This window comes from Loxodonta africana, chromosome 15 (assembly GCF_030014295.1).
Source record: "Loxodonta africana isolate mLoxAfr1 chromosome 15, mLoxAfr1.hap2, whole genome shotgun sequence".
NCBI lineage: Eukaryota > Metazoa > Chordata > Mammalia > Proboscidea > Elephantidae > Loxodonta > Loxodonta africana.
Window position 1 is genome coordinate 73,861,208 of NC_087356.1, and position 14,770 is coordinate 73,875,977.

General features: G+C 39.8%; 1 protein-coding gene across 3 annotated transcripts in view; it reads right to left on the reverse strand.

Annotated features, from left to right (window-relative positions):
• Positions 1-1,687: 1,687 nt before the first annotated feature.
• Positions 1,688-14,770, reverse strand: part of CRTAM (cytotoxic and regulatory T cell molecule) — a 34,695-nt gene continuing 21,612 nt past the window's right edge. The window contains exons 7-11 of one of the 3 annotated variants that reach the window (XM_023558221.2): positions 14,392-14,472; positions 11,548-11,628; positions 9,511-9,657; positions 6,245-6,331; positions 1,690-3,374 (exon numbers count right to left, since the gene is read on the reverse strand). In XM_023558221.2, the coding sequence (XP_023413989.1) occupies positions 3,262-3,374; positions 6,245-6,331; positions 9,511-9,657; positions 11,548-11,628; positions 14,392-14,472 (509 nt within the window). In that variant the 3' untranslated portion in view covers positions 1,690-3,261. Of the gene's footprint in view, positions 3,375-3,420; positions 3,949-6,243; positions 6,332-9,510; positions 9,658-11,547; positions 11,629-14,391; positions 14,473-14,770 lie in introns of those variants that run through there. The other 2 variants (XM_064268930.1, XM_064268929.1) reach the window with 2 other exon arrangements.

The following is a 14,770-nucleotide window of genomic DNA, read 5'->3' on the forward strand; positions in this document are numbered from 1 at the left end:
CTTCCTTACCAATTTGGATGCCTTTTATTTCTTTTTCTTGCCTTATTGCTCTAGCTAGGACTTTCAGCACAATGCTAAATAGGAGTGGTGATAAAGGGCATCCTTGTCTTGTTCCCATTCTCAGGAGGAATATTTTCAGTCTCTCTCCACTGAGACTCATGTTGGTTGTTGGTTTTGTATAGATCCCCTTTATTATGTTGAGAAATTTCCCTTCTATTCCTATTTTATTGAGAGTTTTTATCAGGATTGTTGGACTTTATCAAATGCCTTTTCTGATTGAGATGATCATGTGATTCTTTTGCTTTATTTACGTGGTGGATTACCTTGATTGATTTCCTAATATTGAATCATCCTTGCATACCTGGTATGAATCACACTTGGTGGGGTGTATTATTTTTTTTATACGATGCTGAATTCTATTGACTAGAATTTTGTTGAGAATTTTTGCAACTATATTCATGAAAGATATTGGTTTGTAATTATCTTTTTTATGGTGTCTTTGCCTGGTTTTGGTATCAGGGTTATGCTGTCTTCATAGAATGAATTTGAAAGTATCTTTTCCTTTTTTATGTTCGGAAATAGTTTGAGTAGTACCAGTGTGAGCTCTTCTCTGAATGTTTACTAGAATTCTCCAGTGAAGCCATCTGGGCCTGGACTTTTTTTGGCGGGGGGAGTTTTTTTTTTTTTTTTTTTTACCTTTTCAATCTGTTCTCTTGTTATGGGTCTGTTCAGATTTTCAACCTCAGTTTGTACTAGTTTAGGTAGGTAGTGTGTTTCTTGAAATTTGTCCGTTTCCTCTAGGTTTTCAAATTTGTTGGAGTGTAGTTTTTCATAGTACCCTGTTATGATCCTTTTTATTTCAGTTGAGTCTATTGTAATGTCCCTCATTTCATTCCTTATTTGCATTCTCTCCGGTTTTTTGTTTGTCAGTTTGGCCCACGACTTATTGATTTTATTGATCCTTTCAAAGAACCAACTTTTGGTGTTGATTCTTTCTATAGTTTTTCTATTTCATGTATTTCTGCTCTTATCTTTATTGTTTCCTTTCTTCTCATGGCTGTGCACTTCTTTTGCTGTTCTCTTTCTGTTCATTTGAGTTGTATAACTAACATTTTGATTTTGTTCCTTTCTTCTTTTTTGATGTGTGCATCTGTTGCTGTAAACTGACCTCTTAGCACTGCCTTTGCTGTGTCCCAAAGGTTTTGGTATGATGTGTTTTCATTTCTTGTTTGATTCTAGGAATTTTTTTCATTTTATTTTTGATTTCTTCTATTACTTAGTAGTTTTTAAGCAACGTGTTATTCAGTTTACATGTATTTGATTTTTTCCTTGCTCTTCCTGTTATTAATTTCTACATTTATGGTGCTGTAATCAGAGAAGATACTTTGTATTATCTCAGTGTTTTGGATTTTGTTGAGGGTTGCTTTGTGGCCTAAGATGTGATCTCTTCTGGAGAATGTTCCATGTGTGTTGGAAAAGAATATATACTTTGTTGCTTTGGGTGGAGCGTTCTATGCATGTCTGTGGGGCCAAGTTGGTTGATTGTGGCCTTTAGGTCTTCTGTATCTTTGCTGAGTTTCTTTCTAGATGTTCTGTCCTTTACTAAGAGTGGTGTGTTGAAGTCTACTATTATTGTGGGACTGTCGATTTCTCTTTTCAGTAGCAGCTGGATCTTGACTTCTAAATACCATTTTCCACTAAAAGGAACCAGGGCTTCTTGGAGTAATGGCTGATTCCAAGACCAGGGCAGGAAGATATAAGAAGAACCTGGAACACCTTGCACCAGAAAGTGAGAAAGTTCTCAAAGATTGATGGGTACATATCAAAAGGATGCAGACGACACCTTCCACAATTCGTGGATCAAATTAGTGATATGTTTATTTGACAGTAACAGATTGCAAACATATAGACATTAAATAACAAAGGAAACCTTGAGTCTATACGGATATACATAAATAAATGAATAACTTAAAAATTTGATAAGGAATAGCACATTTGCATATTTAAAAAGTATCTCCCCCCCAATGTTATTAATTTACAAAGAAAAATAGAGTAATTTTACAGTGAAGAAGTCTAGTATATACAACTTTAATAAGGTGATCAAAGTGAACATCACCAATAAAATGGGATAAATTGAAATCAGGTACCACCTTATAGGCTGCAATGAGATAAACATCTCTTCTGTGATAGTACTGTCAAAATTGCATAACTTGAATTTAATCGCAAGGAAATACCTGACAAACCCAAAATGAGGGAGAGCATACAAAATAATTGGCCTGTAATCTTTAAAAAAAATGTTAGTTATGAAAGGCAAGGAAAGTTCCAAACTGAAGGAGGCTAAAATGAAACAAATAATCCTGAACTCGATCCTTTGGGACAATTGGAGAAACTTGAATGAACCTGAAGACTGTTAGTAGAAATATATCAATGCTGATTTCCTGATTTTGATGACTACATTTTGGTTGTAGAGGAGACTGACCCTGTTGGTAGGCAATACATGCTAAAGTATTTGGGAGATGAGGAAGCACCATGCTAGCTTACTTTCAAATGGTTCAGGGGGAAAAATGCTTTGTACTACCTTGACAACTTTCTGTAACTTTGTGATTCTTAAGAAATCACATAAACACCAGAGTTTGCTGTACCTTAAATAAAATGATTTTAAAAAAAGAGAGAGACATGCTATAAAGCAGTGAAAGTGATAGCAGGAAGTACAACTTGGAATACAGCCACTAGAGAGACAAATATGGATTTTGCTCTTTACTAAATAAAGTTATCTTTTTTTAAAAGCATTCATTAGGTTAATAGACAATAAATTAAATTCATGTTTTCTTATGACGTGTCCAGGTAAACACTGGTCTATCAGGTTAGCTCATGTGATTTGGCAAGAAAATCTAAGAAAATATAATCTTTCAGTTTACCTTGAACTAACTCCTTGGAGCTTGGGACGTTCATGTTCATCAGACCCATTCATTATTATGTACATATATATATATATACACACACACACAGCAAAACATACACCAACTCAACAATTTCTTCATGTACAGTTCAGTCACACTGATTACATTCTTCAAGTTGTGCAAGCATTCGCACTACCCTTTTCCAAATTATCCCTCCACCATTAACATAAACTCACTACTCTCTTAAGCTTCTCATCTAATCTTTCGAGTTGCTGTTGTCAGCTTGATCCCTTGTAGACAGTTCTTTAAAACAGCACAATGCTTAAGCAGACACTCCTTACCAAAGAAGCTCAACGACTGTTTAGACCTCTTCATTATTATGCACAGTTTCTCCCTGACGTTGCAGGTGCTTGTTGCTCTTCATTAAGTCAGTCTTTAAAGTAACCTCCTTGGAGTCAAAGTCTTCTTTATGTCCTTTTCATCCCGTCAGTTTTTATTTGGAGATAAGAAGAACAGATTAAAAAAAAAAGCTTTTTTTTTTTTTTTTAAGTAATTTCACTAGAACCTATCATTTAAAAAATGCTGTTCCCTTCACAGCAAGATGTTCGCTGGTCACTCTGACCCTGATCCACACAGCCTAGTAGAGTCTCTGAAGTAGCGGCAAGCATAATAGGTTATGTTTTTTTAAACTCTGAGGCGTGCTGTCTGTGGTATAGTCCTCATTTTGCTGCCCCGGCTCTGGAGCAGGTTCTCTTTGGAGGACACCACCTTGCATTGCACTCAGCGTATGTTAATCGTGTCACAGCAGTTGTGCTCCTTCCTATGGGCTGATCCACTAAGGGGACAACGCGGCTGCCTTGCAATAACATTTCCTGTGTCAGGGAGCTGAGTTTTTTGAGTTTTTAGTGGCAGGAAGCACTACACAACATTCTCTAGTACCTGAGTATGTGTGCCTTTTCATTGTGAACTTTGTGCGTTTCCCTTCCACTTTGTTTTTCCATCTGTGTATAACTCTGTGATGTAGGTCATGTAGCTCTTAGGGTGGGAAGTTGAAAGAAAGTATTTATTTTCTGGAAGGTAAATATTTATTTTGAACAAAGTTGAACCCATTTACTCAAAACATTTTTATTGGACAATATAGTTTCAGGTCATTATATTAATGGCTTATAAAATCAAATCTAAAATTCGCCAATGCATACAAATAGCCTGAATGCATTGCTGTATTCTAATTTTTTAGAGGTCTTGCTATCGAGTTGATTCTGACTCATAGTGACCCTCTAAAAAAGAGTGGAACTACCCTATACAGTTTCCTAGGCTGTAATCTTTACAGGAGCAGATCATCAGGTCTTTTCTCCTGTGGAGTGGCTGGTGGGTTCGAACCACTGACCTTTCGGTTAGCAGCCAAGCACTTAATCTTTGCACCACCAGGGCTCCTTAAAGTCTTGCTACATAGACAATATACTAGCAAATCTGAAATAAAATATACAGGCAGTTCTGCTATAAAGTAACTAACATGTGTTGCTGATAGAAACAAGAACATTACCTTCAGCAAAACTGCACCTTAAAGGGCTTACAGGAAAAAGGGAGTCCCTGGGTGGTGCAAAGGTTAGGATGCTTGGTTGCTAACTGAAAGGTTGGAGGTTTGAGGCCATTCAGAGGTGGAAGAAAGGCCTGGAAGAAAGGCCTGGAGATCTACTTCTGAAAAATCAGCCCCTGAAAATCCTACGGAGGACAGTTCTACTCTGATACGGACGGGGTCGCTAAGAGGAATTGACTCTATGGCAACTGTTTGTGTTTTTATTAATGGGGAAAGGGGCAGACCCCTCAAAACCTACGCAACTTTGTAAACAGAGCACTAACTGAAGCTGGAGGCAGCCCCAGGAGATATTTTCTAAATGTGCGAAAACAACAGAGTTGAAGTGCTGGATTGAGAGCGCCGAGGCTAGGCGGATGGAAGTGCAGGAATTGCAGCCTCTCCTGAGCCATGGCGAGCCCTTACCAGTTGCCGTAAAGTCAGCCCGGACTCTTGGTAGTCCAATGTGTGTCAGAGTAGAACTGTGTTCCGCACGGTTTTCAATGACCGATTTTTCGGGAGCAGATCACCAGCCCTTTCTTCTGAGACACCTATAGGTGGACTTGAGCTTCCATTTTTTTAGTTAGCAGCCAAGCATGTTAACCGTTTGCACACCCAGGGTATCTTTCTGGGGGTGGGAGGCCTGAGTGCAGGTACTCATTTTAATAAAAAAAAAAAAATTGAAATACAAGGCGTTCAACTTGTTCAACAGCTGAACTCAGGGCTTTGTCCTTTCTTACTGAAGGCTGTAACTCTTCCTCTACTGTTTTGGTTCCCCTTGCCTAGGAAAAATTCCATTGCGCTAACATCGTTCTCCTATTTGTTGATCGACTATGAGGCAAGTGATGTTACAGAAACACATGACGTTATAAAAACAGAACAGATTGTATATCAATTACCTACACTTTCCCTCCCACTTCCAGTTTTTACAGTCAGCTCCCTCATGTCCCTCTCCCTGCTGGTACACCTGTTCTTTCCATTTCACACTCTACTCCAAAACCCATTGCCGTCAAGTCAATCCCGACTTGTGGTAACCCTATTGGACAAAGGAGAACTGCCCCACAGAGTTTACATGGAGCGCCTGGTGGATTCAAACTGCCAACCTTTTGGTTAGCTGCCGTAGCACTTAACCACTATGCCACCAGGGTTTCCCTCACACTCCACCAGGTGGAAAAAAAAAAAAAAGGCAGTTGTAAAAGACAGGCGTCCTACACAAACCTCAATAAAATGAATAGAAGGGAGGGACACAGCTACAGCATTTCTTGCCACTCTCAGCAGATGGAGTAAGTTATTTTGCACCGAGGGAATAAATGGTTGGAAGGTTTAAGATGGCTGTTTTACTATAGTTCTAATTTCTGCCTATTAGACCTTTGTTAAGAACACACACACACAATCTTCTCCCCATTTAAACTTTCCTCATTTCCCTTGAGATATTACAATGAAGTCATCCAAAAGACCTGCAATGTTTTTGCTTGAATTATTTAAACCTTGCATTCCTTTGGAGTTCCTGGGTGCTGTAATACATTCAGCTACTAAAAGAAAAGTTGGAGGTTCGAGGACACGCAGAAGTGCCTTGGAAGAAAAAGCCTGGCACTTGACTTCTAAAAAAATCAGCTATTGAAAACCTGTGGAGCACAGTTCTACCCTGACACACACACATGGGGTTACCATGTGTCCGAGTTGGCTCGAAGGCAACTGTTTTACCCTCCCTCTTACAGGCAACAAATGAGCGAAACTTAGTTTTAGATGTCAGGTCATACAGTTTACTTACTTTGGCTGTTTTTGTCTTGGGATGAGGTTTCTTCAGTATTTGACCTAGATTTGTTACTTTCTATCATGTGACCTGGAATTTCAGTTTCTACAAGAAAAGGACATCAAGTTATTAATTTCTGACCCCATAGACATCATCTGCAGCCCTGGTGGCCCAGTGGCTAAGATCTTGGCTGCTAACCAAAGGGTAGGCAGTTTGAATCCACCAGCCACTCCTTGGAAACCCTTTGGGGCGGTTTTACTCTATCCTATAGGGTCACTATGAGTTGGAATTCACTCGACAGCAGTGAGTATAGACAGCTTCTATATGTAGAAATGTATGTTTGGATCAGATGACACCTCTGTTGTACAATAATAGGCTTACCACTCCTCCTTCCATACTCTGCGGCTTCATTAACAATATAGCTGTGGAATCACTATGAGTTGGAATTCACTCGACAGCAGTGAGTATAGACAGCTTCTATATGTAGAAATGTATAGCAGTGAGTATAGACAGCTTCTATATGTAGAAATGTATGTTTGGATCAGATGACACCTCTGTTGTACAATAATAGGCTTACCACTCCTCCTTCCATACTCTGCGGCTTCATTAACAATATAGCTGTGGAATCTTTACTATGATTCCTTCAGGCACTGTGCTAGGCAGTATAAGAGTTGTGGGAGGTCAATATGATAGGAGATTAGAATCAAGTATTGTTCTCCAGGAAGGAGCAATTTAAGGAGTCATTAAAGAACTCCTGGTGTGAAGCATTAATGGGAGGTTTTGAAAGAATACTGTATTTGCTTATTGTGCAGGTACAGCTAAAAAGTCAGACCCTGTCCCTGGGTCTGTTTACGATGTGTATGCTGACTATCTAGAGTGACTGATAGTAAACTAGGAGAAGTGGTACGTTCAAGAGGGTCAGAGCTACTAAAAGACATGATGCTTTGCCTTGGGGCACCATCAGTTCTCTGTCCCTGGAGGTGTCTGAGCCACACGTGGCAGGATCAGCACTGTCTAATAGCACTACGATCTGAGCCTCATGTGTAATTTAAACTTTTTTAGTAGCCGTGGTAAAAATGGAAAAAAGCAGGTGAAATTAATAATATGTTTTACTTAACTCAGTAGACCCAAAAGATTATTAGATAGATAACACTCTTTGTGTGTTTGTGTGTGTATATACAGAGTGTTCGAAATTCAGTATGTATTTTACACTTACAGAGCAACTCAGTAGGGCCTAACCACACTGCAAGCGCTCAATAGCCATATTGTAGTTACTTATTGGATAGCACAGGGCTGGATAATGACTCAGAATTAACAAAGGAATTTAATCCTGGCATATGTTTATGGAATAAATTGAGTAGATGGTTATTCTGGATAACTTCTAAGGTCCCTTCCAGCTTGGACATGTGTTGAGTGTATGCATTTTAATAGATATCCCCCATGCTAGCTAAATAATATATTTTTTTGTTTGTCTCCAATGATAACTTTTTAATCAAAACACAGATAAAAATTACTATTATAGTAGCTGGGCACCATCTATTTCTTCTGGTCTCATGGCAAAGAGGCAGTTATTCATGGAGGCAATTAGCCCCACATTCCATATTCTCTTCCTATTCCTGACTCTCCTTTGTTTTTCTGTTGCTCCAGATGAATACAGACCAATCAACTGTTGTGCCTTGGATGGCTGCTTTCAAGCTTTTAAGACCCCAGGCACTTGCTCAATCAACTAGGAGATAGAACAGAAGCACTAAACACATTATTAGTCAATTAACTGGGATGCCACATGAAACCATGACCCTAAACCTCCAAACCAAGGAACCAAATCCCCTGAGGTGTTTGGTTGTACACAAGCAGCCTCAGCAGCCACTCTTTTTTTTGGGGGGGGGTCATTGTTATAAATATATCTGTCATATAACTTTTGCCAATTTAACTTTTAACAGGTGTACAACTTATTAACTGCAATCAAATGGAGAAAAATGCAGAATAGAATTTCAAATTCTCATGGACTCCAGACTTTCTGGAGCCATGGCGGATGGATGAACCCCTGAAGCTACTGCCTTGACATTATCTTTAAACCTTAAGCCCAAAATATCCCCTGAAGTCTTCTTAAAGCCACATAATTGTTTAGCTTAACTAGTAAAGAATGTCTGCCTTGAGCACTGTGCTCTTTTAAGATCTATTGATACGGGATCCAACTGACAACAGCACCTGGGAAGATTAGATAGGAACCTCAGGGGGCAGTGAGTTTATGTTAATGGGGGAGGACAACTCAGATAATGAGGGTGAGCATGGTTGCATGACTCGAAGAATGTAATCAATATCACTAAATGGTACATGTAGAGACTGCCGAACCGGTGTATGTTTTGCTGCGTGTATTCTCAACAACAACAAAAAAATAAATAAAATTTAGAAAAAAATTTACTATTATGATAGAGTAAGATTGAGTGCATTCTTGGAAAGTAGGAATGAAATGGAAACGGTCTGTTATAGTCAACCTTTGTCAGTCACTCCTAGGATGTGAACCCCTTGAGAGCATAGACCTGGCGTGTCCTCTTGACAGTGCTTGTAATGGTAGCTGGCAGACAGTAGGTGCTCAACAAATGTTTACTGAATAAATGAACGAATGAGCTCTCTACTTCATATCCATCTGTGAACAGAAGCTTCTGACTTAATGCTGATTCCCAGAGCTACTCTAGTTTTTCTTGGTCATAAACTCTTTGAGTATAAACCAAAAATCAAACTCACTGCCATCAAATCGATTCCAACTCATAGCCAACCTATAGGACAGAGTAGAACTGCTATATGGAGTTTCCAAGGCTTTCTTTACAGAAGCAGACTGCCACATCTTTCTCCCAGGGAGCCGCTGCTGGTTTTGAACTGCTGACCTTTCGGTTAGCAGCTGAGCACTTTAACCGCTGTGCCACCAGGGCTCTGTTCTTTGACTATAAAACAAAAACAACAAAATGAAACTCGTAGCCATCACGTTGATTCTGACTCATAGCAACCGCACAGGACAGGGTAGAACTGCCCTCTAGGGTTTCCAAGGAGCGGCTGGTAGATTTGAACTGCTGACCTTTTGGTTGGTAGCTGTAGCTCTTAACCACTGTGCCACCAGGGGTCCTCTTTAGAGCCCTGGGAAATTCAGATTCCAAGTTTCCTGGAAAATAACTGGTTCCTCGGGTGACAACACTTAGCAAATGGACTGCGCAAGCTCTAATGGGCAAGCTTTAGTTGATAGCTGCTTTGGCATCCTGTGGCCTCCATCAGGCTCTCTGCCCACTCACCTCTTTTCCATACGGCACGTGACTTCCACACCTTCATTATGAAGAGCTGAATGATGATGAAGAGGGCCAAAAGGAGGAAGGACACAAGGCTGAGTAGGATTATGCCACTTTTCTTACTCGCCAAGCTTAGAGACTTGGAATTCTCTTCTATAAGAGAAACAAAAGGATTTTAGACAGTTTATTTTTGTCACTGAGAAATATATACATTACTTTGAAAATGCAGTCTAGGCTGATGGGCAGTTCAGATGAAGAGATGGGGAGAGCTTGACTGTGAAGGTAGTGAGGCTCATATTTTTCAGTCTCTAAAAAGAAGCAAACAGACAGACAGACAAAGCAATCCTGTAGGATGTTTTGAAAATGGTCTTTAAGTTACATAGATATTGAGCGAGTTATTTTTCATTTCTAGAGAAAGCTTGCAAGAAGGTTGACTTAAATTACAGTTGGGGGATTCAAATTAGTCATAAGGAATGATTTCTTAGCCAAGTGCAATTACGTCACAGTACAAATTGTTAAGAAGCTTGGAATATTATCCAAGTCAAATGAGAATTCATTTATTATGGCTAACTGTGGTCCTCCATGAAGGTATTTGGGGATAAACTAGATGGACTTTCAAGGGTCTTTCTGAACTTAGATTCTATGGATTGTTGTTTTGCTGAAAATCTTGGCTCCTTCTTTTCATCCACAAGCAATTTAGTAGTGCCAGCTGTGTTGTAGAATTCTACATGAGACATAATTCTTGTTTTAGGGGGAAGTTCTCTGTACATGTAAACAAATGAACTAATGAAAGCAAACAAAAGTAAGATAGGCTAAAGGCTAGATCCATCTGTGTAGTTTATATAATAATGCATTCAAGTACTTGGAGGTAGAAACGGTCCCTGAGGGCTGAGCTGGTGGAGAAGGTTTTCAGTGAAGACGTTGGCTTTGAAGAGGGGAGCAGGAAGAAGCAGAGGAGTGATGCGGTCTTTCCTTGCATCAAGGGCAGTTAGGATAAATGAGAACCATGCAATAGAAATAGGATGATGTTTTCAGAGAAAAATGTGAATCTGTGTAGGGACTGCTTAGAGGTGGGACTGCGGAGGTGGCCATGGAGGGACTGCAGGGGTAGGTGGTGCGGGGACTGCAGGGGTAGGTGGTGCAAAGACTGTAGGGGTAGGCAGCGGAGGGTCTCAGGGGTCGGTGGTGGAGGGACTGCAGGGGTAGGTGGTGGAGGGACTGCAGGGGTAGGTGGTAGAGTTTTGGGGTTCAGACTCTGTGTTGTGGACTGTGGGAAGCCATAGAAGTTTTCTGTACACAGATGTGAAGGGGTGTTTGACAGCAGGGTGTCAAAAACAGACCAGATGAGAAGAAACCGAAAATGCATTACTTCATGCCAATTATGATGAGCGTCCGGATTAGGGTAGTTGCAGAGATAATGAACAAAATGCCTGAAAGAAAAGACTCAAAAGTCCTTGGAAACTGCCTGGAAAGGAAAGAGTGAAGGATGACCCCAAGGTTTTGGGCCGTGGGATGCCTTGGACAAGCTGATTTTTTGAAGAAAAGAAAAAGATGTTATTTGATTTTTAGTGATGTTGAGTTTGAGGAGATGGCAGAATATTCAGCTAGAGATATGTAGAAAATGGAATGAAATAGGGACCAATGCTCGGGAGAATGTTCTAGAAATACAAGTACAAAATATTCTGCTTAGTGGCATCAGGGACAATCTTAAGAACAGATAAACTCTTCAGGAGAGGAATGCACAGACGATGAAGAAGTAGACTCAGAAGTGTATCTCCATTTAAGAAGTAGGAGGAGGACGTGGAGTCAGCTGAAAGACAGAGAAGGAGTGGTTAGCAGTAAAGGAACTGGACGAGGCAGAGTATGTCAAGGAAGCCAGGAAGGCGATTAAGTCGAGAAGGGACAAGGGAGTGATTACCTATCCAATCATATCTATCGGGCAGAAAGGTCAAGAAAAATGAGGACTGAAAAAGGCCATTGGGTTTATTGATTAAGAGGTTAGAACGTCAAGTGTTTATTCTAAACGCACTGGGTGGAACTTACTAGTAATCAAATCAGGATCTTCAATGGTTCCATCCTTTTTCTTGTCATTCTCTGATACACCGAAAATTTGCGTTATTGTGACTAAAGTGAAAGAAAGCAAGACATGATGTATACAGGATACATACATATATATAGTGTAATTATATGTATCCACATGGATAGGTATAGAGCTGTATTGTGGGAGAAAGACGTGGCAATCTGCTCCTGTAGAGATTACAGCCTTGGAAACCCGATGGGGAAGTTCTGTCCTATCCTGTAGGGTTGCTACGAGTCAGATTCGACTCGATGGCAATGTGTGTGTGTGTGTATGTATATATACCAAAAACCAGCTGCCATGGGTTTGTTTTTTCGGTTTGGATACATATGCACCAAAACCCAGCTGCTCTCAGGTCGACTCTGACTCATGGTGGCGCCATGTGTGTCAGAGTAGAACTGTGCTCCACAGGGTTTTCAACGGCTGATTTTTTGCACGTAGATCACCAGACCTTTCTTCCAAGATGACTCTAGGTGGCCTCCAGCCTCTAACCTGGGGATTAATCCTTTCCACTACACAGGGGTTCTCTCTCTCCATCTCTATCTCTACAGTCTTCCCAAAGCAGCTTGAGAAAGAAAAAAAAGTGACCCACCTTAAACAATGACAAGGTCATTTTTGAAATAATTTCTTAGCAAAAAAATTGCAAATGGCCAGACTCGCTTTGCTCTTTTTTTTTTTTTTTTTTAAGGTAAACATTTATTGAACACTTACTCTGTGCTAAGTAACCCTGGTGGCTTAGTGGTTGAGAGCTATGGCTGCTAACCGAAAGGTTGGACGTTCAAATCCACCAGGTGCTCCTTGGAAACTCTATGGGGCAGTTCTACTCTGTCCTCTAGGGTTGCTATGCGTCGGGATCCACTCGACGGCAACGGGTTTGGTTTGTTTTTTGACTCTGGGCTAGGCCTTGTACCTCAGCTCTGAGAAAGCAGAGGCTTAGGACAGTTAGTAATTTGCATGAAGTCCAACATCAAGTCAGCGGCAAAGCCAATATGGAAACTCAGTTTTTTTTTTTTATTTTTGACTCCAGAGCCCAAATTTTAAACCATTGTATCATGCTAAGTATCCTATACTTCCTTCCTGAATCAGGCCTAATAGGGGGAAGGATGCTTCAAGATAACAACTGAATATTGAGGAATGGCCTCCCGGCTTTGTGACAAGAGAACCTGGGTCTGAAATGCACAAAGCAATGATTTGTGTGTTGAAAAATAGGCTCAGTTGCTGTTCAAGCCTATGGTTGCCTTCCCTTAAAAGTGGAACATACTATAAAATTTTTGCTAGACAAGAAAAATAATAAAAATAAGATAGCTCTTTTGTTGCTAATCTTCCCTATTTTCTCTTTTTTTTCCTCCTCTGCCGTCTCTGGCTTTATAGCCCGCTGCACAGCGCCACTATGTGGCCCCCGAGGGGAATGAAAACACCCATTCTTTACTGAAAATGGGTATTATTAACAGTAATTAATAAAACTATAGAAATGGAAAGCTGAAAGAATTTTAGAAACCATGTATTTTCAAATCTTATGCTACATATGAAAAATCAGAGCAGAAAATTAAGTTGTTTAGTAGTAGTCCAAACCAATTTAAAGACAACTAGATTCTAAACACCTTTCAAAAAATTGGATTTTACAAGCAAGTGATATTCAGTTCCACTTCATAGTATTTTCAATTTCCATTGCCATTCAAACAACTGTATGGCACTTATTGTATTTATTAGTGTTTTAAAAACCCCAAACATTTACTTTTAAATGTTACAAAAAAAAAAAAAAAAAAAAACCGAAACCCATTGCCATCGAGTTGATTTTGACTCATTGCAATCCTATAGGGCAGAGTAGAACTGTGGCATAGGATTTCCAAGGTTGTAATCTTCATGGGCTGGTGGGTTGAAACCACTGACCTTCCAGTTAGCAGCCAAGTGCTGAACCACTAAACCACCAGTGTTCAGAATACAAAATCAAATGAAAAATAGGATATGGTTCAAAACTATGAACGTGATGATGACAGAAAAGGATTTATCCCACCAAATGAAATTATTATAAAGACACCTTATGAAACTGAGCGTGCAGGAATTTATGCCTTTCTGCATGAGGCTAACTGTCTTGCTCAAAGTAGTATAATAAATTCATTCATTTTTCATTCGTTCATTCATTTGTTCTGCATATTTCTAAGCACCTGCTATTGCCAGATACCATGCTAAGTAAAATACAAAGATAAATAGATGATCATCGCCCCAAATTAATCATCTAGTGGGTTTCTAAGTTTTCCTGCATTCACAGTTCAGTCCCATCCCTGGAAATGGTCAGAATGTGATCACTGTCACTGGATTGTATGTGTAAAAAATGTTGAATTGGAAATGTTTTGTTCTATATATTTTTACCACACTAAAACTACAAAGGAAGGTCAAATGTCACAATCAGCAAAAAAAATATGTATTTTTCTTATCGTGGCTTTGACTTTATATGTATTTTTATTGAATATATATTTATATAAATTTATTATGTAAACATACAGCTATATACATATATATGCATCTATAGATATTTATATAGATTATGTTTTAAATACATATATTTTATATATATATATTTTCTCCCCCCTTAAGGAGCAAAGGCATCCTGTCATCCTGAAGCCTACCCCATTCCTGATGTACCACTCCTCCAAGCACCATAAAGCTTGAGCCAGTTGGAGGGGGTCCTGTGTGGTCTTTAATAAAAATTAAAATAAAATAAAAGACTCTTAAAAATTAGATTTGGAAAAGTGACCTGCCCCAGGAGGCATGCTTTAACAGCAAAAGAAATTGATGATTTAGACACTTACCAGTACCAGTGGAACGCTGAGGGCATTGAGAGGGTGGAGCACTTGCCTCCCAAGTATCTGCACCGTTCCCTTGATCGGTAGCTAGGAAAGGAGAAAAGCAAAATTCTGCAACTACGGACAGCAATTTTACCCACATCGTGCTCCGTAAAACAGATTCAAGGATGTCTCTGGCTGTCACCTGCTTGTGGAGGTTTTGCAGAAGCCTAAGAGCTGTGCGTTCTGCAGCTCTTGCTCTGGTTTTGAAATCTGTGGCCTGCTGATTGCCCATCTGCTAACCTGCCTAGCTTAGGAGTACAGCATGCTGGACCCTCACGTGTGCGGCATTTGGCAGGAGGCAAAGGGTATTCACTACGTCTGTCTGTATCCATCTATATCCATT